Source organism: Lissotriton helveticus, chromosome 12 (assembly GCF_964261635.1).
Source record: "Lissotriton helveticus chromosome 12, aLisHel1.1, whole genome shotgun sequence".
Lineage (NCBI taxonomy): Eukaryota > Metazoa > Chordata > Amphibia > Caudata > Salamandridae > Lissotriton > Lissotriton helveticus.
Genome location: NC_136073.1, coordinates 112170534 through 112197811, shown reverse-complemented (window position 1 = coordinate 112197811; position 27278 = coordinate 112170534). Strand labels below are relative to the sequence as shown.

Genomic DNA, 27278 nt, shown 5'->3' with positions numbered 1-27278 from the left:
TGCCTAAATCTCCCTTTCAACAAGAAGTTGCTAAACCTCCTTGAGTTCCTCTTTTTGTATTTTTTTTTTTCCATAATATTCACAAAATTGCTATGTTATTATATTTCAAAGTAATGTATTACTCTTTATCTCGTAGCTGGTATTTTTCTTTTTTCTTTTTGTACTTATCTCATATGAACTGTTTTTTCTTATCTATTTTTGATTTTGATTCTCGTTCTCATGTATTTCATTTATTCTTTCTGTATCAAGTTCATGCTTTCGTGTATTTAAATTGTGTATGACTTTTTCAAAACTTTCAATAAAGCTTATTTTGAACTGAAAGTGACACCCTGTCCCCCTTGTAAAATCGGTAAATTTACCGATTCGGTAATTACCGAATTGGTATTTGCTATGGAATCCTATGGGCTTCAAGTCCCATAGGAATCAATGGCAAATACCGAATTGGTAATTACCGAATCGGTAATTACCGAATCTTACCGATTCAGTATTTTTACCGAACTTTTTACCTACATAGCAATTACCGAATAGTAAATACCGAATCGGTAAAATTCGGTATTTACCATTCGGTAACTTGCTATTACCTACAACTGGGCCAGTATTCTTGCCGGTGGTGCCGTTACAGCTGGAGGGGCCTGGAGCCTTCTCCAGGGCCATGTTGTCCTTGGAGATCCTGATGGAACTTTCGTTTTCGTTTCCGTTTCCTTGAGTGTCTTGACACTTCTCCCGGACTTGATTGCAGATGGCTAACTTCAGCTGGGTTGGTTGGGTTAAGATCAGAGGGGATAGTTCTAGTTGAGTTGAACTCGGGATTGACTTGGTCAGCTTGTAATCCAGTGGGTGCTGTGGGAGCTGTGGTTAAGTAAGATCCTGAGCGCGGATGAGACCGTATTTTGATATCCGGCTCTAATGGGATTGTTGTGAGTGTTTTGTGGGCAGCCCTGGGGGAAGAGGGTTGGGGTATTAATTTCTTTGATACGGTTCCTGGAGTTGCTCTTGGAGCTTTTGCCATTTTTCAATGCTTCACATTCTGTCGCTTGACCCTTCTCTTGTTCTCCATTGGCTTTGTTTCCAAAATGAATGTTTGATCCAAGAATTACAACATCCCTGGTTTCCGGAGAGGTTGTAGTTGCTGAAGTTAAGACATTTGTTTGTGGGGCTATCTCTATATCTATTACCGGATGCAGGGGGGAAGGGAGGTCCAGCCGATTGCTGATGCTGCAATTTAACACTGCTCCGGCATCTTTTACAAAGGAGAATTTAGAATATATTTTGGGTTGGAAGTAATTCTTTTCCTGACGTTATCGAATTGATGATGGTGTGCTTGGCACTTCCCCGATGTCGACCAGTATGTCCGAATCCTTGTGGGTTTTAGACGTTTCGGTGCCCAGTGTTATTAAAGTGAAAGCTTGAGTTTTGGTTGGTTCTTTTAGAATCACACGTTTCCTTTTCCTGCTGTTAATCACTTGTGTGACGGATCGCCTTTCTTTGCCTGATCTCACACTTGACGTTCGTCTTATTATTTTTAGTATTTAAAGATGGGTCTGTGCTGTGACCTGGTGTATTTTTGATTTTTTTACAGTTGGTTTGTAGATTTTGTTTTTATTTTATGTTGCCGATTAGTTTGTTTGAACTATTGTGAACTGCTGTAATTGTTGTTTTGTTTGACTGGATTTGGTTCCACAGGGTTTTTTGTTCTTTTTTTGTATGCTTTTGTTATTTGTTGGTAAGATAAACTGTTAAAACTGTTGAAGCTATCTTATGATGAAGGCCTTCACAGATCACAGCAGGGTAATACAGTAGTTGCTGCTGTACATTTTTTTTTTTTTCGTACCGCTGTTTGTGAGGCAATTGTCCGCTGGTTGGCACTGATTGATGTGCGGATGGCGGGTGAGTGGTGGGCTACTTAGCTTCTTTTAGCTTCTTTTTGCCTTTGCCTCTTTTGCCTTTTTGCCTCTGTCTAGTTGGGGATTTGAATAGGGGGAGTGAACTCTGCGCTTTTGACAGTTTTCCTCGTTCGTTTTAGTTTTGGACACTGTTTTCCTAGTTGGATTTGTTTTTTTGTTCTCTGACTGTGTAGCCTGTGAGGCCTGAGTGGCCTGTTGTCAGAATCCAGCTCTAGGGGCTTGGGAGGGGATGGAGAAGGGGGGTAAGAGACAGAGCTGGACCCAGTGCTCTTCTCTTCCGTCTCTTCCCTCAACCCTGAAAATCGCTGCCCGGAATCTGGATACTGGGCTGGGGGGCTGGGCAGCGCTGTTGGTAGGGGGTGGGGGAGAGTCTTTCTGCCTCCAATACTCTCCTCCCTTCACCCCTAAGGTCCCGGTCTGCTCTCCTTCTTGGGCGAGTGGCCGGAGGCGCAGAGCGCGGTGCTTGGGGCCCCCCCTGAGCGCTCTCACCTGCATGAGGGTGGGCCTCTCACCTGCGGGCGGGTGGGATGTGTGAATGGGTATGTAAGTAGTTGTGTGGGTGGGTGTATGAGTATTAGTACAGGTGACTGTACGGCAGTGTTCAGAAGTTGTAAGGGTGAGTGAATGGCAGGTCCTCCTGCCAGCTCCCCCTGCGATGGTCCTCCTGTCCAGCTTTCCCGCAGTCCGCTACCCTCTGCTGACTTTGGTTTTGTGCCCACTCTGCTCATTTTTCTACCTCTTTCTGATAGGTCGCGCCCTTTATTCAGCCCCTTTCTGCTCATTCCTGCTCTGTTACCTCTTTCTGATTGTTCCTGCCCTTTATTCTGCCTTTCTGCTCTTTCTAGCCCTTTTATTCTGCCCATTTCCCTCCTCCTGTCGTTTCCTCCCAGCCTTTGCCCCCTCCCTCCCAGGACATATGTAATGGAGGCCGCAGCATGACCCCAATGAGCAGGTCCTCTGGCCAACTCCCCCCCTGTGATGGTCCTCCTGTCCAGCTTGCGTGCAGTCCACTGCCCTTTGCTCCTTTCATTTTGTTCTTCCTCTGCTCATATTTCTCCTTCTCTGTTCGCTTCTGTCCTGTATTTTGTCTTTCTGCTCCTTTCTGACTTTGTCTGCCTCTTTCTGCTCGCTTCTGACCTTTATTCTTGCGTTGCTTCCACAGCGTCCAGATACTCCTAGGGGTGACAGTGCTGTGCTATACAAATGCTGATTGATTGACTAAAATTGCCTTGTGAATGGTTGTATTATTGAAGAAATGGGTGTGTGAGTAGTTGTATGGGTGAGTGAGTGGCTGTGTCAGTGCCTGTATAAGTAAGTGAGTGGCTCTATGGTTGAGCGACGGGCTGTGTATCAGTAGTTGTATTGGTCTCTGAATGTGTGTCTGAGGTGTGTACGAGATGTTGTATGGGGGTGTGAGTAGGTGTTTGAGTTGTTCAGTGGATGATATCAAAAGTGATGTCACTGACCCTTTCATGAGTGGTGTAATATGTGAGGTCATAAGCAGTGCGTTACAAGGGCATAAGACCGATGACTCTGGCAACTAAAACTACTGAATTTTAAATTTGTACAAGTGAAATGTGAGCCTAACTATAAACTTCAATGTAAACTTTGTTTTTTGAGTGAAAATGTTTTAAATACAGCCTGTTTTCCTTAAAGGAAATGGTGCTACATTTTAATAAAAACATTTCGAAAGTTTGTCTGCGAGAAGACATCGGTCCCCTGGATCACTTCCTGTTCCACAACAAACTTTTTTTTTCTTCTTTTTTTCCTCTCGTTAACAGAGGGACAAGAACAAGGGGATTATATGACTTTTGTGAAAGGCTTGCCACACCATTCTGGGAGTTGGTAAAATGTCAGTGTTTTGCAAACAGATTTTGGTCACAAATATTGATACATACCATACCAAATGGTTATTTGGAAGAGAAGCCCTATGCATGCCCCTTCCAAATAACGGTTAGTTATACCCTTCTAGACCCATTGTGAGATTCTGATAAACTTGTGCCGAATTTCAAAATGGAGTGATACCAAACTCTGAGATTTCGTCAATCTCCGGTTTTGCAACTGCAAATCTGTCCCTATTCCTCTAAACATTTTGACAGAGTATAACCAAGAACCTTCGGTTTCTAGTAAGTTCCTTCTTCAAAGTGCGGTAGTGTTGTAGCCTCCTTTCCACCCCTTGTTCTGTTCTCTGTTAAGAAATAGTGATTTCATTTTAGTTCAGTAGATACTGATTTATTTTGGCGGCCATTAACTTTCCCGGAGCTCCTCTTCCCCTCATCCTGACAGACGGCCCACCCTGCTAACACGTATTTTTCTCACTGTCTTGGAGTAATACACAAAGATCCACTTCCAGCTACACCTAGTCATATGACCCAGGATACAGGCTGCAGGCACCAGAAGGTTGGGAAAAGTAAATGGTGAACTTTCCAAAAGTGGCATTTTCATAACTGTGACTTAAAATCCAACTTTACAGTTAAAGAGGGTTTTACATTACAATTATTTAGAGACCAAACTAGACTTTCCTACTAGCTCCCAGTTGAAAGTTAGTACTTTGTCTACACAAGTGTAAAGAGGTGACCCAATGTTATCATATGGCAGAAGTAGGCCTCACACTGGTGAGCTACGAATTTAGGAGTTTTTCAATACCATGACAGGTAAAACTTAAAGTACTTGTACAGCCTTTTAAGTTCACCGCACTCTGCCCTGTGGGCTGTTTAAGGCCTACCTCATGGGTGACGGTATTAAAAAGGGAGCTTTAGCCCTAGCAAAAGGTTTATTTTGCCAATTTGAAATCGCATTTTAAATCTACACACAGGTTGCAATAGGAGGCCTGAGACTGCTTTAAAGGACTACTTATGTGGATTCAAAAAGGGGGGTGCTGATGGACAGTGTATCTGAGTTAATCAGAACACTCCTACCCAGTCAAAAGATCAGGGCTTGATCCATCACCGTTTTTTAGCTCACTGCACCATCCCAGTTCAAGATGGTGCAGTGAGCTAAAAAACGGTGATGGATCAAGCCCTTATCTTTTGACTGGGTAGGAGTGTTCTGATTAACTCAGATGCTCTGTCCATCACCACCCCCTTTTTGAATCGTTTTTGGCCACTACAGGTGTGGCAGGGTATGCTCAGATGTGAGTCCCTTGCTCACTGCACCATCAGGATTCAAGCAAGCCGGGCTGTAGACGGCTGTAATGCCAGAAACCGGTCCCCGGAAGCTTGTTTCCTTTCCAGTAAAGAATTGGCTTGGTAGTTTGGTCTGCCCTGTTCCCATGATGCACTGGGCCAGGGACAGACTAATTTGCATGTAGCCAGGTTCTGAACTGGGATGGTGCAGTGAGCTAAAAAACTGTGATGGATCAAGCCCTGATCTTTTGACTGGGTAGGAGTGTTCTGCTTAATTCAGATACTCTGTCCATCACCACCCCCTTTTTGAATTACTTATGTGGATGGATTACAGGCCATGTATACATGTTGTACCACCTCATTAGGGTTTTACAAGTACATTTAAATGTGTCAATTGGGTGTTAGCCAATTTCACCATGTTTAAAGGAGAGAGCACAAGCACTTTGTGTATTTTACTACTACTAACCAGTGCTACAATTCTAAAAACCAATTCAATTCGTCAAAAATAGGAGTAAGGCAAAAAGTCTGGGGAAAACAACTCTAATGCTGGCAGGTTTAACAGAGCAACTTGGTCTAATATACAGGGTGAAATGCAAACAATCTGTGTATGGCTGGTATCGCATATTCCTATTGTGGGATGGTGGTCAGTAACTGGTTTCAACTAGTCTCATATAATCTCATTACATTTCATGTCTCACGTCTTGTTTTTGTTTAGTAAAGATATTTTTTGGATTGCTATTAACTGTCACTGCTTGAAGGGGTGTGGCGAAATTCTTTCTCAGAAATGAGTCCTCAAAACCTGGTCTTGGGCATCGGAGTAACCCTAGCTACCAGGTGGGACCTGTCACATCTGGTCCTTTTTTAAGCTAACCGCAGGCTGCTATGGTTTTTAACACAGTCCTATTAGTTCAAAAATCTCGGTGAAGCGATGCTGCCTAGAAATCAAGGACTGTTAGACAATGTCACACAATACATGAGACTACATACTAGTTGGAGGTAGTCTGACATGGTCCACACTTCCTAGTAAGACACGGGTGTAAATGGCAATATAAAGAATTACCAGTCATGCATTCAGGGAGTTGTACTCTTCACATGTGGTAACTGAACTAATGCCTGGAACAGCGTCTCATGGTGACATGGAAAGAATACAAAGACCACAAGAACATGGGTAGATATAATAAAGTCAAACAATTATCCTGTGGGACTCCTTCATCAACACTTGTGCATCTGCTTAGAGGTGTGAACATTCAATAACTTGTATCATCCTAAATATTTTCCTAAATATTTTCAAGAAGAGTACAGGACAAAATATTTTGCATGATCAATATTCTTACGTTTATGATATAGGAACAATGTATACTTCTTACATTCCAAAAATAGTGCAAGAAATGCAATTTCATGAGTGGAGATCCTATCTGTACATATATACTATCTCTTCACAAACTATGGAAAGGTAGCATGCAACTTAGGGAGGGCTTAGCGTCATTTCGACCTGTAGTTATTTGGATCTCATAAGGTCATGTTATCTGACTGAAGTAGCCTAGAAAACATACATTTTAGGCTCTTCAATCAATTCTCCTTTGAGCAATGCGCAGAAATAAACACATCCGATCAGGTATAGTGGGTTCTGCCCCTATTTACTATACTGGATGCCGTGAGTCCAACTCGCCCCCAAGTTGCACTATATCCGATAACCTCAACTCCTGTTGACGTGCACCCCAGTAGCTTCAACGCCCCAGTGAGATGCCCTAGCTTCCACCCCCCATTAACATGCACTAGCTTCCACCCCCCATTGAAATGCACTAGCTTCCACCCCCCATTGAGATGCACTAGCTTCAATCCCCCCATTGAGACGCACTAGCTTCAATCCCCCCATTGAGACGCACTAGCTTCAATCCCCCCATTGAGACGCACTAGCTTCAATCCCCCCATTGAGATGCACTAGCTTCAATCCCCCCATTGAGATGCACTAGCTTCAATCCCCCCCATTGAGATGCACTAGCTTCAATCCCCCCCATTGAGATGCACTAGCTTCAATCCCCCCATTGAGATGCACTAGCTTCAATCCCCCCATTGAGATGCACTAGCTTCAATCCCTCCATTGAGATGCACTAGCTTCAATCCCTCCATTGAGATGCACTAGCTTCGACCCCCCCATTGACATGCACTAGCTTCGACCCCCCCCATTGACATGCACTAGCTTTGACCCCCCCATTGACATGCACTAGCTTTGACCCCCCCATTGACATGCACTAGCTTTGACCCCCCCATTGACATGTACTAGCTTTGACCCCCCCATTGAGATGCACTCGCTTCGACCCCCCCATTGAGATGCACTCGCTTCGACCCCCCCCATTGAGATGCACTCGCTTCGACCCCCCCCATTGAGATGCACTAGCTTTAACCCTCCCCATTGAGATGCACTAGCTTTGACCCTCCCCATTGAGATGCACTAGCTTTGACCCCCCCATTGAGATGCACTAGCTTTGACCCCCCCATTGAGATGCACTAGCTTTGACCCCCCATTGAGATGCACTAGCTTCATCCCACCCCATTGAGATGCACTAGCTTCATCCCACCCCATTGAGATGCACTAGCTTCAACCCTCCCCATTGAGATGCACTAGCTTCAACCCTCCCCATTGAGATGCACTAGCTTCAACCCTCCCCATTGAGATGCACTAGCTTCATCCCACCCCATTGAGATGCACTAGCTTCAACTCCCCATTGAGATGCACTAGAACGAATAGCGTGAATTCACCTGTGTTGCACTAGATCCACTAGCGTTGACTCCTCATTGAGATTAACCAGATCCAAAACTTCAGCTCTGGATTTAAATGCTCTAGATCCCATAGCGTGAGTCCCACCTTGAGCGGCCCATCTCCTAACTGTAGTACTCTGGCTGTTTGTGAAAGAGAAACATCAATAACTAAGTATGGTCAATGGTCAGTCTCGACTTATACACTGCGCATTCTAAAGAGTGACTCCCAGAAAGTGAAAAGATTTCTAAAGAATAGAACCCTGCTAACATCGCAAGCTTCAATCCCCCCATTGAGATGCACTAGCTTCAATCCCCCCCATTGAGATGCACTAGCTTCAATCCCCCCCATTGAGATGCACTAGCTTCAATCCCCCCCATTGAGATGCACTAGCTTCAATCCCCCCATTGAGATGCACTAGCTTCAATCCCCCCCATTGAGATGCACTAGCTTCAATCCCCCCCATTGAGATGCACTAGCTTCAATCCCCCCCATTGAGATGCACTAGCTTCAATCCCCCCCATTGAGATGCACTAGCTTCAATCCCCCCCATTGAGATGCACTAGCTTCAATCCCCCCATTGAGATGCACTAGCTTCAATCCCTCCATTGAGATGCACTAGCTTCAATCCCTCCATTGAGATGCACTAGCTTCAATCCCTCCATTGAGATGCACTAGCTTCAATCCCTCCATTGAGATGCACTAGCTTCAATCCCTCCATTGAGATGCACTAGCTTCAATCCCTCCATTGAGATGCACTAGCTTCAATCCCTCCATTGAGATGCACTAGCTTCAATCCCTCCATTGAGATGCACTAGCTTCAATCCCCCCATTGAGATGCACTAGCTTCAACCCTCCCCATTGAGATGCACTAGCTTCAACCCTCCCCATTGAGATGCACTAGCTTCAACCCCCCCCCCGAGATGCACTAGCTTCACCCCCCCCCCCATTGAAATGCACTAGCTTCAACTCCCCCTTGAGATGCACTAGAACGAATAGCGTGAATTCACCTGTGTTGCACTAGATCCACTAGCGTTGACTCTCCATTGAGATTAACCAGATCCAAAACTTCAGCTCTGGATTTAAATCCTCTAGATCCATTAGCTTCAGTTCCTCCTTGAGCGGTCCATCTCCTAACTGTAGTACTCTGGCTGTTTGTGAAAGAGAAACATCAATAACAAAGTATGGTCAATGGTCAGTCTCGACTTATACACTGTGCATTCTGAAGAGTGACTCCCAGAAAGTGAGAAGATTTCTGAAGAATAGAACACTGCTAACATCGCAAGCCTGCCAACAAGGAATGCATATTTAGAGCTTCTCAGTTACTGAACAAGCATGAGCGCGACTCTGGAAACTGGGTGGTGAGTGAGGCTCAGACAAATCGTGTGAAGCCATTGATGGGAAATGAGTGCAGCTTAGAGAAAGCTTGAGCACCTAGTTATGGGAAATAGAACCGGTTGCTATGAAGCGTTTGCAGCCTGTGAAGGGCCCTGAGTGACACTCCCATGAAGCATCTACAGGCTGCATTGGGGACTGAGTGACTCCATTGAATTGTATGAAGTCAGGAGGATGGTTATTACTCCTGTATTGTGAGACCCGTTGTGTGTCTGGTCACCTTAAATGTGGATTTGATTTCACCTACTGACCTCTCTCCACAGCTCCAGCTCTGCGTCAAGGCGGCCGAAGCAGAAATATGGCAGAAACCTCAAATGAGAGTTCCTTCCCTCCTCTCTTCAGTAACCTCAAGGAAAAGATGCCCCCAGAGATGCCAGGTAATATTAAGGGGGAGAGGGAGACCTTGCAAGGTATAAAGCTACTGTGTTATCAGTGTTACACTGGTACAGGAATTGTCATATCAGTGATGCACCAGTAACGAGCCGTATAATTGATGCATAGTGGGCGGAGCTGTGAGAGAGTAAGGCAGACATCAGCATTACTCAGGTATAGAGATGCAAGGGTCCCTGGGGAACATTTCAGAGATGCACAGGATCAAAAGATGTATGCTCCTGTTTGGGTGCATGTAAGTGACAAGTCCTAAAGAAGTAAAGTCCCTTGGAATGATATCTGCAACGTGCAGGGGCTGGAGCAGTGAGGGTTGGGGAGAGATATTGGTGATCGCAGGTAAAGATGTGAAAGTGGTGAATATAAGTGGGGGGGGGGGTCACACCGTGTTCTTGTGGTGTTTAGTGAACGTTCTGGGGACACTGTCTGGGCTCGTGCTGCCTTTCTGTTTGCCGCTGTACCCGCTGCCTCTCATCGCCGCAGTCGGTCTCCCCCTGCCGCTGCAGCTCCTCCTCACCAGAGCGTGGCCGCAGACTGGGGTGGGGGGCGGAGAGAGCAAGGAACTACCGCGACCAGGAGCCTCTGCGGCTGGAAGCCGCCTACGCTAATCCCGCGCCAGGAGGCGCTTAAAGCGGAGCTCATCACCCGGTGGAGCGAGGGTCACACCGTGTGTTCTTGCGGTGTTTTGTGAACGTTCTGGGGGCACTGTCTGGGCTCGTGCTGCCCGTCTGTGTTTGCCGCTGGACCCGCTGCCTCTCATCGCCGCAGTCGGTCTCCCCCTGCCGCCGCAGCTCCTCCTCACCAGAGCGCGGTCGCAGACGGGGGGGGGGGGAGGGGGAATCGGAGAGGGCAAGGAACTACCGTGACCAGGAGCCTCTGCGGCCAGAAGCCGCCTACACTAATCCCGCGTCAGGAGGCCCTTAAAGCGGAGCTCATCATCCTGCGTCCTGGGAGAAGCCCGGGACAAGGGCGGGACCGTCTGTGGCCGTCCAGGGCCGGCAGAGGCCGGGCCGTCCCAGCCCCTTAACAACTGCAGACTTGTAAGTGACTGGTGAACATATCTGGACAACCTTTCTGGTTAGTACAAGGAGGAATCTTGTATTGATGGGCGATTCTGTGACTCTCCACCGGGACTAGAGACGCTTGGGAGTGGCAGTGGGCGGCTGTGATTGTTGTACCACTATTGGGCACAGTGTTTTTGGCATCTGGGTCCCCTCCTATTTTTCCACTTGTTAAATCTGATTAGCAAGAGATATACAGATCTGCGGTCTGTAACAGAAATGGCTAGTGCGGTTCAAACTAGGTCCTCCAAGCACCCTAAGTGCACCCCCCCGGATCCATCAATAAGTAGCAAACCCAAAGGAATCCCGCCCTCTACTCGGGATAAACCAACTGCCATTGATGGAATGTTGCGTAAAGCACTAAGGGAGGTAGCAAGCGAGATCGAGCGTACAGAGACCCTATTCATTAACCCCCCAGCTAGATTTAACAACTCGGCAACAGGATCTAGAAGCTCAAGCATCCCCACTACTTGCTTCACTAGACCTTGGGATATTTGACATCCCCTGTGCCCAAGAGGGGACCTCATTTGTACAGGAGACATTAATAAGGGGGGGGGGAACACGACAAACGGGCAAGACTAGGAAAACTAATGGTAAAAAAAACAGGCGAAAGAGGGTTACCCCAAATAAGGTCCTGTTTGACAACTCTCTCACAGAAGTAAGGGTTCATGGAGGGGACGAATTAAACACACAAGTGCCCCCAATGTGGGTAGCCGAAATAATATCTGACTTACAGAACCACCTAGAGCAACTTATCGCCAACCAAACCAATTCTTAGTAGGCTGGATAAAGTAGTAACTGGTGAAAACAAAGGTGGCTGGTTGGTGGTTCAAATCCCCCCCGTGTAACATCTTAATGGGGGAGTGCACTAGCATCAGTCCAGACACGCTACCTATAAGCCTCTCCCAAAACGAACAAAGCACCACTACCATACACCCCCTGATCCCTTTAAGCACACAATCATCAGGCTCGACACAGCCCCCCCCCCCCCCGGGTCTCCCCACTACTATTAGGGAAGTTACCCGGGGAGCGCCAAAAGGCATCCATCAAGCTATGGTCCACAGACAAGCTTCGCCCCCATCTGTGACTCCGTGTTAATTAGAAAAATCTACCACCAAGGCACATTCCAACACGTCAGTAACCCTTAATCTACCCCCTGACGCAGCCCCTTACGTAATCATCCTCACAGGAGTTCCGGTGCTGAGACCAGATCAGATAGAGCCCTATGGTGAGCTCAAAAATAAAACCACGTTCTGGTTAAATAAGTGTAGGCCCTTAGTAGGCAATGAACAGGGGGAAATACTAATGGTACAAAGGGTGAACTGGGTGGGAAGCAGGCCCAAGGACCATACCGGGGATTGTGTGGTGGTGAATTTCCGAAATAAGCAGGTTGTTGACCAGATGCTAAGGTGGGGCCCAACCACAGACTAGCAATATTAGATCTATGCCCCTGAGCTTCTTTTATCCCAGGGGGATTTATAACTGGGGGCCTTGTATGGTCAAAGCTGCAGGGAGTGGAACCTGGTTGGGTATAGTCGTAGACCCCAACATGTAGCCACAAGGAACCAGGGAGTGATTGACCTCCATAATAGATTTGACCCCTTGTCGCCCTTAGAAGAACTGGACTGACTATGGATAGATACAACCTCCCAGCAGAGTCAAGACCGGGATAAGAGCTCTGAACAAGATAAGGCACCTCTGACTCACCCACCGCGGCGCGAGCCAGCGCAGAGTGGACGGCCAGCGGGTAACTATAGTAGAGTCCACAAGCTAGGTCTGCAGTAGAAATAGAAATAATGGGGCCGGACAGCAGTGCTGTATGTACCCAATTAACAAAATCATATAATTTAGTCGACCTAAATGAAACCCTGGTAACTGATAGGAATAGAAGTAATAATCCCATCATATCAAGTGCAAGGAGACCCGATAGGCAGGACGGATTAAAACTGATATCCTGGAACATAGCAGGACTCGCAGCAAAATACGAGGAACAGGAATGGAGGCAATATATTGCCGGGTTTCATGTTATGTCTCCAGGAGACTTGGGCGATTGACTGCAACCCTTTCTCTCTGGAGGGGTTGAAGTGCTTCTCAGTCCCTGCCCAAAAGTCCGCATCAGGGAGAACTATGGGAGGGCTGATCATATATGTGGATCTTCTGATAAAAGGGGTGTGGTCCAACCTCAATTGGCCATCCCACAATATGCAGGCTTTGGGCTTCCACTCAAAAGGTCTAAACATCACCCTGATTAATTGGTATAATGCGGTGGGAGTCAATGGGAAGGGCAATACAACAAAGGAATTAGACTCTCGCCTAAATGCCCAGCTGGCGGTTGCAAAGTCAGCAGCAGCACCGTCCCTAGTCCTAGTAGGTGATTTTAACTGTCACTTGTGCGCGAACCTAAGACCTCTTAATAAGGATTGGTCCCGCTGCACAGTGAAGAAAGGGACACACTTTCTACACTCACCTGAAGGAATAGACTTAGACAGGGTGTTAAAAGGTCACAATTTGGTCCACACCATGGATCTGGTAGAACTGGGTAGTGGTGGGGAGCTTAATCCTACCTTCAAGGGTAGAGGTTGTCTATCTTATATTGATTATATTATGGTCTCTTGTATACTTAAAGCCTGGGTCAAAAGGGCAGATATAGAACAGAGCATATATAGTGACCATAATCCCCTTGTTAGATCTAAAAAGCCCGACCATTAAAAATGTGTCACGAGGAGTAGGTTCTGTAGAGAACGTAACAGACCAGGGAAGGAGACTTAGATGTTCCAAAATAGATGGGGACACCTTTTATAAAACTCTAATAACTACAGGGCAGACGCATTTAATGTATGCCTCGACCCCACTATTGAGGGGGCTGCTGTTGTAAATGCATTTGAAGAGATGGCGCACCTCATTGAAGGACTATTAAAGACCACTAAGAATGGGAGATTAACTACCACCCCCAGATGGTTTGATAAAGACTGTTCACAGGCACAAAGAGCTGAAAGCAAGCCTAAAATCGCTACCTAGGGATAAGTTACACATTGCCCAATGCAGGCTGGCATATAAGAAGGCATTAAAAAACCATAAATCTAGCCTCCAAAAGCAAGCCTGGGAGGACCTAAGGGAGGCGGCGGACAGAAGAGACTCGACTGAGTTCTGGAAAATCATAAGTAAACCGTGTTTCCAGGACTCAAATGCCCCACAGATTTTAAGCACCATTTTGTCAGAGCAATGGTATTCCCATTATAAAGATTTATATAACCACACGGGCGAAACCAACAATGATGAGGGGCATGGGCTAAGATGGACTTCAAGGTTAGAGATCACCCTGGCAGAAGTAGAAGGGGCCAACTTGGGACTAACCAAAAATAAAGCGCCCGGCCCTGATGGCATACCTCCCGATCGCTACCTTAGCAACGTGGAGTTGTCGGCCCCCATTCTCATGAGGGTCCTAAACGCGGCAGTGGAAACTGGCCTGCCGCGTTCCTGGTCCTCTGCAACAATAGTTCTGATGTATAAAAAAGGGAATAGGGACGACCCCCAATGCTATCGCCCGATAGCCTTGATTGATGTCACGGCGAAGGTGCTGGGTCGTATTGTCCTAAATCGCCTTACAGAATGGGCGGATACCCACCAGATAATACCGGACACACAATATGGGTTCAGGGAGAGAAGGTCAACTACGGACCAATGCTTGAACCTTTACTTGTTGGTAGCTAAGTACACCATAGCCAGCAAGGAGGCGGTTTATTTGGGATTCATTGATCTCTCTGCGGCTTTTGATCATGTGAGCAGAGAGAAGCTATGGGCCCTTATGATAGGCCTAGGGGTGGACCAGGACTTAGTTAACATCCTCAATGCCTTGCCCTGGAATATCACTGCTTCTGTCCGTTTTAACCCAGACTGATGCAGGACTTCACCATTCCCATGCAACAGTGGTGTGCGGCAGGGCTGCATTTTAGCTCCTTTTTTATTTTCACTTTACATTAATAATTTAGATAGTGAACTAAGCAAACTAGGAGTAGATTCTCCTCAAGTAGACACCTGCCCGGTCCCCGTCCTGCTTTACGTGGACGACACAGTGCTGTTAGCTCGGACCCCTGGGGCTACAGAGGTTGATCGATTGGATTTGTAAGCTTTATGAACACACTTGACTTATCAGCAAATTTGGACAAATCCTAGATCATGCTGGCGGGGGCCAGACCAGACAAGAAGTTTTCCCCCATAAAATAGGACAAGTTCAGTCCTTCTCCTATTTAGGTTTATTATTTGATGGGTTGTTAAAGTTTATACTCCTTGTGGATAAACACTGTTTAAAACTGGTGGCCTCAACCGGGGCAATAATGAATTATGGTCGTAGGCTGGGAAGATGGTCCCCGGAGCAAGTCATGAATTTGTACAGATCAATCTGCTGCGCCAAAGTAGCCTACTGGGCAGAAGTTTGGGGCTTTGTAAACATTCATCAGGTACAGGCAGAGGAAAATAAATTCTTTAGAAGGATACTTAAAATCCCACATAGTACCCCTGCCTGTATCACACATGAAGAACTGGGAGAAGCCTATATTGAAGACCAAATCAAGGTCAGGCCGCTTTTGGCCTGGGTGAAGATCTGGTCTAACCCGGAGGCAGTCCTTAGTAGACAAATTATTACAGATTGTCTGAGAAGAGATAAAGGGAGATTTATCCCCTGGCTAAAATATGTAAAGTGTACTTTAGAGGACATTGGCTGCAAGAATCTCTTTACTAACCCTGAAGCCATTACTCTCCAGGATAAAATGAGTCAAGAAAATGTTTGGGGAATGGACAATTGCAAGAAGGGCGGCCACTGAAGAACGCAAACCCACAGTTGTTGCTTATAGACTATTGAAAATTGAGAGTGGAATGGAACCCTATCTCTCACTGACCCACAATGCACAGGACAGATTTTATATGACCCGTTTTAGGTTCAACCTCTTGCATCACTTACTGGCCTACCCCCCCAGGTTTTACTTTTAACGGTTGAGCAGAAGGGTACCTGCGGTTTTGACAATAGGTCTCCGCAGCATACCCTTCATTTTGTTCTACTATGCTAATTTTATACATTACATACGCGCAAGTTCCTTGTGGGAATCTTGAAAAGAGCCAAGTTCAGACACGCCAAGGTAGCTTTATTGTTCTTGCAAAAGGCTAATAATGCATATACTCTGTTTTGTATTACGAATTTTATTAAGATGGCGGTGAGGATAAGGAACTCGAGAGGGAGGAGCTGATTGCAATATCCGTTAATCGAGAGACCCCTGACAAATGAAATGCTATGAATTTAATTGTTTTTTAATGTTTTTAATTGGTTTTATGTACTTTTATGGTATTTTTTTAAATCCCGATTAAAGAAATATTTCATTTGAAGTGATACCAAAGGGGATGATGGACGGAGAGTTTGAGAAAATCAAACACTCACCCCCAGTCAACTGATTTGGGTTTAATCCATCACCATTCATTAGCTCACTCCACCACCCCAGTTCAGACATGGCTATATGCAAATCAGTCTGACCCTGTGCCTCATGGGAACAGTCCAGCCCGAACTGCCAAGCCATGTCTTCCCTGGACCGGAAACAAGCATCCTGGGACCGGTTTTGGATTCATAATCCTCACAAGCCAGGCTATCTTGAATCTAGTGGATGCTTGTTTCCAGTCCGGGGAGGACCTGGCTTGGCAGTTCAGGCTGGATGATGGATTTAGGCCCAGATCTCTGTACTGGGGTGACTGTATGACATTGTTCTGCATTCTGTCCATCAACTGTTTTTGCATTTGTCACCCTGAGTGGGAATGGGTATGCTCAAACTTGAGTCCTGTGCTCTCCATGCCACTGGAATCAAGCTATCCTGGCTGATGAGGGCTGAAAGCCTGAAACCGGTCCTAGGATGCTTGTTTCCAGTCCCGGGAGGACCTGGCTTGGCAGTTCGGGCTGGACTGTTCCCATGGGGCACAGGGTCAAGACTGATTTGCTTATGGGTGGGGTCAAACTGGAATGGCCTAGTGAGCCAAAAAATGATGGATTTAGGCCCAGATCTCTGTACTGGGGTGACGGTATGACATTGTTCTGCATTCTGTTCATCAACTGTTGTTTTTGCAGTGGTGAACATAAGTGGCTGGTTTGATATCCGTGATGCACAGTTCACATGGTGTCACAGCCTCCTCAGGCGATGTCAGTGACTCATGTGCAAAAGGCATGATTGGTGATCTCTGTAATGCCCACGTACAGGAGTACGGGTCAGATGTATTAAATTCTTATTTTGCATTTCCTAAATAGTGATTCCACAGGTATCGCTTTTTAGGAAACACAAAATGGTATGTACAAAATGTGTGATTTCCTAATAATGCTTCCTAAAAAGTAGTTAGTAAATCACAAAAAATGCTGTTGCATTCCCACCTATAGGCAAAATATGAATTGTTTGAATTTCCTAAATTGCGATTTCCTAAACGGAAATTGCAATTTAGGAATTCCAAACCCAAGGGTGCCTCTGGGATTAAGGCCCCCCTTGAGGCATCCCGAAATTAGTTTTGCACAAGTGATCATATGTCGTAGGGGCATATGTGCGCTTCATGTCACATTTAAAAAAAGATTTTTTTAATTTTGCTCATGGTTACCATCGATTTTGGGTTGTTGGTAAATGCATTTCCAAAATGCCCAATTCGCATTCAGGAAAGGTTTTGTACATCTGCTTTAGAAAATACAAAAGGGTCATCCTTATTTGTGTTTCCTAAATCACAATTTGTACTTGGTAGAAAACTCCAATTGTGACAGTAGTTTGGCCTTTGTACATATAAAAAAGTTGTTTTGCATTTCTTAATGGACCGAAATTGCTATTTGGCTTGTTAAGAAATGCTAAAAGCTTTCATTCATCTGGCCCTAAATGTCCCAGGCATTGGCATCTGTGATTCATAAATGCTGATAACTTGAGGGCCTTTGTGGATGATATAGTGATATACAGGTGAGGCACTTATACTGACAATCTGAGGGCCACTGAGAGCAATGAGGTAGAGGTACAGTGATTTCATGACCTGACCAAATGCAGGCTCATCCCAAAATCCCACACCCATGAACATTTCTGTACAGAAGGCTGTTCCAATGCTTACAGCACATTCCATACTCGTCCCAGCCCAGTCCGCGTGGGCTGCTGCACAAAAAGAACTGAAGCAGCTAATCTCCATTTGGCACACACTTGTTATGCTAAATATTCTGGTTCTACCCGGGCTCTTGGAAACTTTAGACAGTCAACCAACCCATTTTAATTTCCAGACAGAAGAACGTGAACATCTAGGGTTTTGTCTACACATGAGTCCTACCATTCCTCACAACACGTGGCGCCTTTCTCCTCTGATGCAGGCAAACTTCAATGTGGAGTGGCCAAGTGTTGAAACCTCTCGCCCTTCTTCAGCACCTACAGAAGATTCTTGTTCTTATAATACAAACGTTTGGCCTGATCTTCGCCCCATATGCAGACAACACTCCATGCATAGAAAATACGTGAATCGCAGTGCAATATGTGCTCCCATGAGCTATCGCTCAGGGATGTACGTTGTTCCCACGCGATGTATTCCATCGTGATACTTTACAACGTGTCTTTTACAGCGCAAGTCGTTACCACGACTTGCGCTGTAGGGGTGCTGGACTTAGGAATAGTTACATTTACTATTCCAACACCAGCCTACGTACAGTAGGGAAGGTGTTGGAATAGTAAATCTACTATTCCTTAGCCTAGAGCGCCCTCCAGCGCAAGTCGTGGTTACGACTTGCGTTGTCAAAGACGCGTCGTAACTGCACTGCGGGGTAACATCTGCGTTGTAAAGGATGTTCCCCTCGCTCAGCCACCCATGATAATAAATTAGTGGACATTATCTTGTACAGCGTCCTAACAATAGGTCGATGCGAGGGATAACGTTGAAAGGGAACCAATTGGTATTTTGAACCGTGATGTAGGAAACTTTCAAAATTGAGCTTTTGAGAGAACATATTTCTGGGGAAAGTAGAATAAGAAACATTGAAGGAATCCCAATTTTGAGCGTGGTAATTAAAAAACCTAGCTATTGCAGTCTCTCAAAAGCAGCCTTGAATTGTTCGTGTTAATGTACTGTGATCAGAAAGAGCATCCTTCGGATCAAAAGAAGTTTCATGTGATCCTTTGATTTATGATTTGGGGTGACTTTAATGAAGATGCTAAAAATGGGATCCATACATTAACATGAAGTATATACTTTTGGTGCCTTCATGGTTCTTTGCTCTATTTCTATCACTCACATTATCTTCAGACAAAACCACATGCAACCCCCTGAGAGCTATAGCCTAAACTGTCTGCATGTGCTCAGCTTCTTGATAATTAGGAATCACCTGAGAACTAAACCCAGGTACAACTGCAATTGACATGTATGGCAACTCAGCAGCCCTTATTCTGGCCCTTGAGTCTAGACCCAAGCCCTCAGCAGCCTTTGCTGTATAGAATAAAGGAGTCCTACATTGCGCCCTATCTCTGGAGCCACCGGGGACTATGAAGACAAAGCCTCTTTCATCCTCGCCCAGGCACTTCACAGATACTCACACGTTGTGCTTTCCTACAATGCATACAGGCTGGGATTTCTTTAGTTCTTTTATTCCTGGATTGTGCCAAAGATCCATGTTTGGGCCTCCTAGCCCCTCTCGCCTCACTGCTGCCACACTTTGGATCCAGGGAGTAAATATTGACTGTGAAAACCCATTGTTCCTTCTCAAACCCTTCCATTTCCAAAATCCTAGGCTTTGCAAGCACAAAATGTTTTTTATGGTTATGAGACACATTTTACGAGTTGATAAATTCTTTGCAATGCACGGAGTGGGTTTATCGCCATTAGTAGTTGAAATGATGTGTATCAATGATTTGCAACCGCATTTGGGTTTCAGTGGCAACAACTCGAAGGAGGTGGTAAGTGGTATTCTAAGGTAAAGGGGGTCCAGGTCCCCTTCGTGAATGAAGTCAGGAGCTCTGAGACAGGAGGCAGATTATTCTGTAGTGGAAACCTTCTTTTTAAAGCGCCACCGGTTCATTCAGGGAAAAAGTGCTGCTTTAGACCATGTTTCCTGTTTGACAGTGCAGGGAGGCGGGGCAGGAAAACACACATCCACGACAACAGAACAAGAGCACGCGACCAGGGACAACACAACATAGTAAGTGAGTTTCCACATCCCAGCACTTGTATCACTGACGCCTGAGCCTATTTTACAAATAGGGCCCTTTTCACTGACCTGCGGTGCGGTGCACCTTTAACGGGGTGCACATGGCTCCGCTGGGGCAGTCAGACCTATTACAGTAAAAGTGTTGCCCCAGCTCAGCTGACAACCCATACCTTCCTTCGAGCAGTGCATTATTGAAAGACAAACTGGCTCTTTGAAGCTGTTGTTCCACCTTTCACAGTGCAGAGAGCAACCGGGCCTGACTGGGAAAGGGGAGCAGAGATTCCTCTGTTGGCAGGAGCAGTGAGTGAAACGCTCACCAACCATGAGGTGCTCGTGAGTTCCCAAATCACCTACTTACCTCCCATACAAGGACACCCTCCGAGAGTGCACTGACTGTGCACCACCTCTATGTGGCTCACAGTCCAGGCTTCTCCCGACAGCTCTTTTGCCTACACACATACACAGGTCTGTAGTATAGCACAAGGGCATGGTCTTGCCTCACTTGCATGGGGACAATTCCCCCCCCCCCCAATGCAAATAAGGGAACATCCTCCTGTGATGGTGCCACTGTGAACTATGGAAGAAGGGACTGCCAAAGCATCTGTGTCCACTTCTATAAGATCAAAGTGCTCTGGTGGTGCAAGAATAGGTGCAAATACCTGTTGCACATCTGGGCACCTAGTATATTTGTCCCTTTGTCTGTCAAATTCATTTGCTTGCACTGACACCAGGGGAGGAAGCCTCAAACACTCTCTGCAAGAACTCACTCATAGTTTCACCTGGCAGGGAGACAGGCAATCCTAAACTATGGCATAAATGCACTGGAAAGAAGACACACTAAAGTACAAAGGATCACAAAAACTCCCAGTGAGACACAGGGAAGCCAACACTGGGTCAGAGAAAGATGCATACACACTTGCAGACACAGTGGCTGTGAGAAGTTGGCCTGGTATAGGATGTCCACTATTCTAGTGAGACACCTTGCACCAGTCCAAACGACCCTTATTGATGGTTAAGTCAACCTTATCGAAAGCTATCCTGGTCGTAGCTATGGAGAGCAGCCTTCAAGACTTCAGAGAGCGAATTAAGCTAGTTGTTTTACCAATTATAATCCCTTGAGAACGAAATGAAAGCACACCACACAAGGTATATATGTATTTAATCTAAACACAACCCCTCTGCACTCTTTATGAGATCAGAGGTAAATGTATAATACAAGGAACTTAATTAGCATACGATAAGTTGCACAGTATACGTTATGCCCTAGGGGCTTCACAAACCATATACTAAAGTAGTGGTATAAGAACCACATCTGGGATAGAAAGCAGGCCTCGGACCTGTGGAATCGCTGGGGCTTCTAGGAACCTGTAGTATTCTGGGTTTAGTGTTTGTTACTGCACTTCTCTGCATTTAGCTACTCAGCCAGTGTGAGTGTTCCAGGTTAGAATGTGAGTGTGATTGACATGGATGGAATGCTTGTGTGACTGGTATGAGGGTTGGCAGTTGGAGTATGGGCTGAGTAGCTAAGAGGCTGCTCCTGGTGGGGCTGCTTGTTCCAGCATAATACTTCATGTAAATCTATCTATGGCTGAATAAACCTACTTTACAACTCATCTACATCTGCCTCGGCTACATCATTACATGTATGTATGGACTCAAATACTACAGAACCACCAAAGGTTAGGATGTAGGAGGCCCTCGGGAGACGCTTCCAGTGTCAAAAAACAGCTGCGGGTTACCATTTACTTTCTATGGGAAACGAACAAGTTACAAATTTGCAATTTAAGGAAGCTTCCGGATGGACTATGAGGGAACCCTTTTAGACTAGAACACTTCGAGAGTCAAGACCCACGGGAGCACCGGACTACTCGTGTTACCTCACCCACGGGAACCGGGTGCATAGATGCTTTTTGGTGTCTGGTTTTGTCGTCGTTTTCAATGGAGAGCTGCAAAGAAGTGCTGCAGGCGACCAGAGGAAAAGTGTCCGGGTGGATCCAAGGGTGAATTGAAGATCTGAAGAACCTGAAAGCAGAAGGGCCAGAGTCTGGGTCACTTGCCAGTGACCAGGATGGCGATGGGAAGATGCCAGCCAATGTCGGGTGATTTCAGGTGAAAAAGTGAAGTTGGTCTTTTCAGCCACGTGGTCCAGGAGGCGTCGACGACATCCAGGAGCAGAATTCGAGCTGTCCCACAACTGATCTAGTTGACTGCTGTGTCAGTATCTGTATTGCACCAAACAAGCCTTGGCTCACGCAACCCACGCAGGATGTCGAGATTGGCTTTGTTGCAGACCAGCAAGGTCTGAGGCACTTCTTTTCAGGGAATCTGGAGCAACCAGGAAAGGAAAGTAGTTTCAAGATTGGTCTTCTTGGGGGCTCACTAGCCAACGCACTAGGAACCGCAAAGACACGACAAGCGGAAATGAACAAAGCGGGCCCACGAGACACTTTCAGAGTGTGGGCCTCTGAGCTTCGGTGCAAATGGTGCTCAAGGCTAGGGATTCAAGCACCCAATGCACAACTTTGGGATACCTTGGGAAGTAGGTGCAGCTTGCAAAATGCAGGATGTCCAGGAGTTCCAGTCCCACGTCTCTCGTGTCCACTATGGGTCTCAGCTTTGCTGGGAGCTTGGGTCAGTATCAGAGTTGTCTGGAAGTCCATGTCCTGTTTCGCACATTCTTCGGGATCTGGCGGGAGCCTCGAAAATGCAGACCGGCAAAGATGCAGTTGGTGCCTGTTTGAACAGGGTGGTCCCTCCTTGACCACAAGGGAGATTTCTTCAATCTTCCAGTCGATATGGAATGTCGAAGATCCAAGATATATGTTGCAGAGTTTCGTCCAGGGTAAACTAAAGTCCTAGGGACTGGGGTTCTATACTTATAGTAAGTTTAGGGGTTAGACTAATTCTAAGGTCCCACCTATGGGTGGACCTGGGAAGGGGGTGGTTATACCCCCTTCCCCTTTGTCCAGTTTCGCGCCAGAGCTGAGGCTCCGCATCCCAGCAACCGGTTCGTACTTGGAAATGCATGGAGCACCTTGTGTGCCCCAGGCAGTGTCTGAAAAGCATTCCCTGAATGCAACCCACCCTACCCCGATACACTAAAAGCCTGTCTGTGGAGGTGCTGGCACCTCCCTGGACAGGAAACCTATTGTTCAGGCCTCCCTTGCCGGAGTTTTGTCCAGCAGCAGGAGGGCAGACTCGTTTCTGTGGCATCAGCATCCATTTTGTGATGCTGGGGCTCTGTTTAACTTTAACCGGTTGTACCAGTAATTACATGTCTTCTCCCTCTAGAAGGGTGGAATGCTACCTGCGCCGCTAGGACTGGCGGAAGTATTTCAAAGTATTTGACAGCTTACACGACATGTTTAGATGAAGCCAAACCAAAGTTCGCTTTAACCGCGAGGATTATAATGCACTTAAAAGTATATGGTAATTCTATATCCTAGAACAGCTATAAGGAGATGGTTCTGAAAGCTGCAGAAGGGCTCAGCTCATGCTAGGGCACCCTCTCATACAAAACCAAGCGCTCTCCCTCCAGGATTGTCAAGGCCTGCCATAGGAGTGACTTATAGGTTAATGTGTGTGTGTGTGTGTGTGTATGTATGGGTGTATGTATACATACGCGCAACATCCAAGTGCAATCATGCACACAACGGAATCACTGACACGAAATTAGCTGGTTTGCCGTTATAGAAAGCTGATGTATTAGACCATAAGGTGCATGTAACAGTCTATATCAATATTAGTTATTTTGAATGACACCTGCCTGTATAATGTATAGACATTAAACATCGAACGTATGATAAAAAACATGTACAAATACATAGTTAATAATATTCCGCAATGTGGACATGGGACTCAACCATCAATATACATAACCATTTCTATTCAATATTATTGTGAAAAATACGCAAACAATCACAATTGTATGTGCAAAGACCGCTGATGTAAACAATTGGTTATGAAAAAAGCAGCATGTTATTTCAATGTGCAAATACGCCAATATTAAACAATTGCCGTGCAAAAAATAACGCTATGTAAACAATTGATTTAAAAAAGCACTCGTACCAGTGGTCCATGAATGCTAATGTAAACATCAGAATGTGCAAAAAACGCAATTTGTAAACATTTCATATTGATACTAATACCCTCATCAGTGCAAAAGCAAGCATATGCAATAAGCGAAAAAACAGTCTCATACCAAATTTTTGCGGTAATTAACAGTTCGAGTCATACCTTTCTAAAAGCAAATAACGCCATGTGTACATTTCTTAATCATAAAAAATACCAAAGATTCTATAATATACCCTGCCTGCACGTTAACGAAAATGTGCCTGTTCAATACTTGAGGATAGTGAAGAATATGAAAATAAATGTGAAAAAAACAGGGTTTCAAAAATAATAAAAGAAAACCCCCAACCACTAATGGTGATAAAATATGGGAAATGCAGCAGATAACATGTTGAGCTGGCGTCCATTAGTCCAAATGCAATGTCAATATCATAGTTCCAATACTAATGTACATGCATCTAATGGAGTCCCTCCCACTCAACATATGGTAGATCATGTTCCTATCAACGAATCAAAGATACCTAAGAAAACTCTCATAGTAAGATGGTGCAATCAACCACAATAAATAGTCCAGCAATTCAACAATGTTAATCTAGGAAAGCACAATTCCTATCCAAGATTAGCCAAACGCCAAGAGATCTATAAGGGGAGACATAAGAATAGGAAAATTGGGTAAGTCGCAGCCCCTATAATTAAAGAAAATTGTATAAATCATCCCCTGTATTCAACCCAGGAGGAAATTTAGCATCCTGTTCTATATTGTATTTGGATTCTAATTGACGCAGTGCTTTTTCACGATTCCCTCCTCTTATTGGGGGGTACTGCGTCAATCACAAAGTATCGTAGACATTGAAGGTTGTTTTCATGTTATGTCTAGCGACTGGATATGCTGGATATGAGTTGACAATTGCACGCAAATGCTGTAATACACGCATATGTACCGGCAACTTAGTGCTCCCAATATAGCACAAGTCGCAACTACACCTGAGTACATATACAGCTTGTTCAGTTCTATATGTATAGTGTTCTTTTAATTTGTACTCCAAATCAGAGAAAGGTGTACGATACGTGGTGGTATTAATGCCAAATTTGCATGCTCTGCATGAGCTGCATTTGGTGAAACCTTTCTTGGGAGTTAACCAATTAGTGGACTTAGTGAAGAGTAGTGCTGAGAACACGAAGTCATTTGGCATAGAATAGGCTTTGAGAAAAGTGATAGTTGGATGTGGGGGGAGCACTTTCTTAAGGGTCAGATCTGTCATCACTATTGGCCATTCTTTTTTAACAATTGCAGTGATGGTCCTAGCTTGTTTGATATATACTAGCAGCCCGTCCCGACATTGTCCGGGTATGAATTGCTGCCGGCCAGTAGTATATTGTTTTGTAGGATTTCGTTTTGATAGCATTTCTTATCTGTGGCAGGCCTGTGAAACGCTCCGATTCACAGTGCACTGCTGATGCACTTAAGAGTGCGCGTTCAGTAGTGTGTGAACTCGAGTTTCCCTACTTTATTTTTCCTTGCAATATTATATAGCGCAAACTCGACAACATGGCATGAACACAATTTACATTACAGAAGAACATTCATTTGTGGTAGGCACGGGGAGACAAAGCGATTTGCCTGGATTCACAGGATGTTGAGTTGATGCCGAGATTCAAACGTAGCTCCCCAGCTCTAAAGTTCGCAATTCTAGAACTTGTGGCTGGAGGTGTCTAAAAGTGTATGTCGGCGCTGGCCATCAATGAGAGCGACCTGTGCATTTTTCAAATGGGTGGTGAAAAAATGAGTGTTGCTGGAGATGTGGGCCGCCGTGCCACCAATGTACTTACCAGGGGAGGGTAAACACCCATTATTCCGCAACTTTCTTTCCGCATACCATCACTCCGCATACTTTCATTACGAAAGTACCATGACTCCGCAATGCCATTATAACGCATGGCACTATATTTTATATGCTTTTACCACGCATACATTTACAACTAAATGCGTTGTAAATGCATGAATGGTAAAAGCATGTTTTTTTAATGTTTGGATATGGTAAGTATGGGTATAGGGATATATGTTTAGGGGTACTGAGGTATATGTTTTGGGGTGTTTGGGTATTTTAAGGGTTCAGATATAGTTTTGGGTTATGGGGTACAGGGGTAGTTTTAGGGTTTAGGGATAGGTATGGGTTTTGAGGTACAGGGGTATTTTTAGGGTTCAGGGCTAGGTTTGTGTTTTGGGATATAGGGGTGCTTTTAGGATTCAGGGCTAGGTTTGGGTTTTGGGGTACAGTGGTATTTTAAGGGTTCAGGGCTAGGTTTGGGGTACAGGGGTATTTTTAGGGTTCACGGCTAGGTTTGGGTTTTGGGGTACAGGGGTATTTTAAGGGTTCAGGGTTAGGTTTGGGTTTTGGGGTACAGGGGTATTTTTAGGGTTCAGGGGTAGGTTTGGGTTTTGGGGTACAGTGGGGATAGGTTTGGGTTTTGGGGTACGGGGGTATTTTTAGGGTTCAGGGGTAGGTTTGGGTTTTGAGATACAGGGGTATTTATAGGGTTCAGGGGTAGGTTTGGGTTTTGGGGTACGGGGGTATTTTTAGGGTTTAGGGATAGGTTTGGAGATTGGGGTACAGGGTATATTTATAGGGTTAAGATGGATTAGTGTTTAAGGGTGCTGGGGTATTTTAAGGAGTAAGAGTGGGTTAAGATTATGGGGTGCAGGGGTATTTAAAGTTAGCAGGGTGGGATTCGCACACGATATGAGACATGGCATGAAGGGCGGAACGTACCACACACCCCCAGTATTTGTCACGCCCCCAGCACACGCCCACAGCACAACGCAGACATGCCCACAAGGGACTACTTTGCTGGCACGGTTATTTTACCTTTTAAATGTATATGGTGGGCGTCTGCATAGCCTTTGTCCTTCTGCTGCAACTGCCCTTTCCAACGCTGTATTGGGTGTTGTGATTGGTGCTCTGGTTCCTGAGATTACCCGCCTCAAAGGTTTGGGCTCTCTTTATTATTAGTATTGATGTATCCGCTTCACTTCTCCCACACCAGTTAGAAGAAAGAGCACTCACAGGGGTTCATTTTTACAACCTCCATTTAGGTTTATTCAGAGAGAAAAACATGTTTGTCTCTCTGAATAGCTTTTTATCAAAAGGGGAGAAGGAAATTTTGAGTGATCCTTTCAGCTTCCTTGGTTGCTAATATCAAAAAATCAGAGGGGGAGGGATCACTTGTCCTGTGGTAACCAGGGTTTTGTTCTATTATTCGGTTCCGGTGCCGATAAAACCCCCCCACTCGCGTACCAAGGCTTGATAGGCGGTATATCTAGGTTTTCCGCCTTGTTGTTAGCGACGTGACAGCATCATCATTGGGTTTTAACTTGTGCTGACACTGCCTCTCAGCCTT

The 27278-nt window shown here is 45.5% G+C and overlaps 1 protein-coding gene across 1 annotated transcript in view; it reads left to right on the top strand.

Moving 5' to 3' along the window:
* LOC144797970 (uncharacterized) overlaps window positions 1–27278 on the top strand; it is a 110996-nt gene that overhangs the window by 60945 nt on the left and 22773 nt on the right. The window contains exon 2 of the mRNA XM_078668777.1: window positions 9446–9559. Within this exon, the coding sequence (XP_078524903.1) occupies window positions 9481–9559 (79 nt within the window). The 5' untranslated portion in view covers window positions 9446–9480. The remainder of the gene's footprint in view (window positions 1–9445; window positions 9560–27278) is intronic.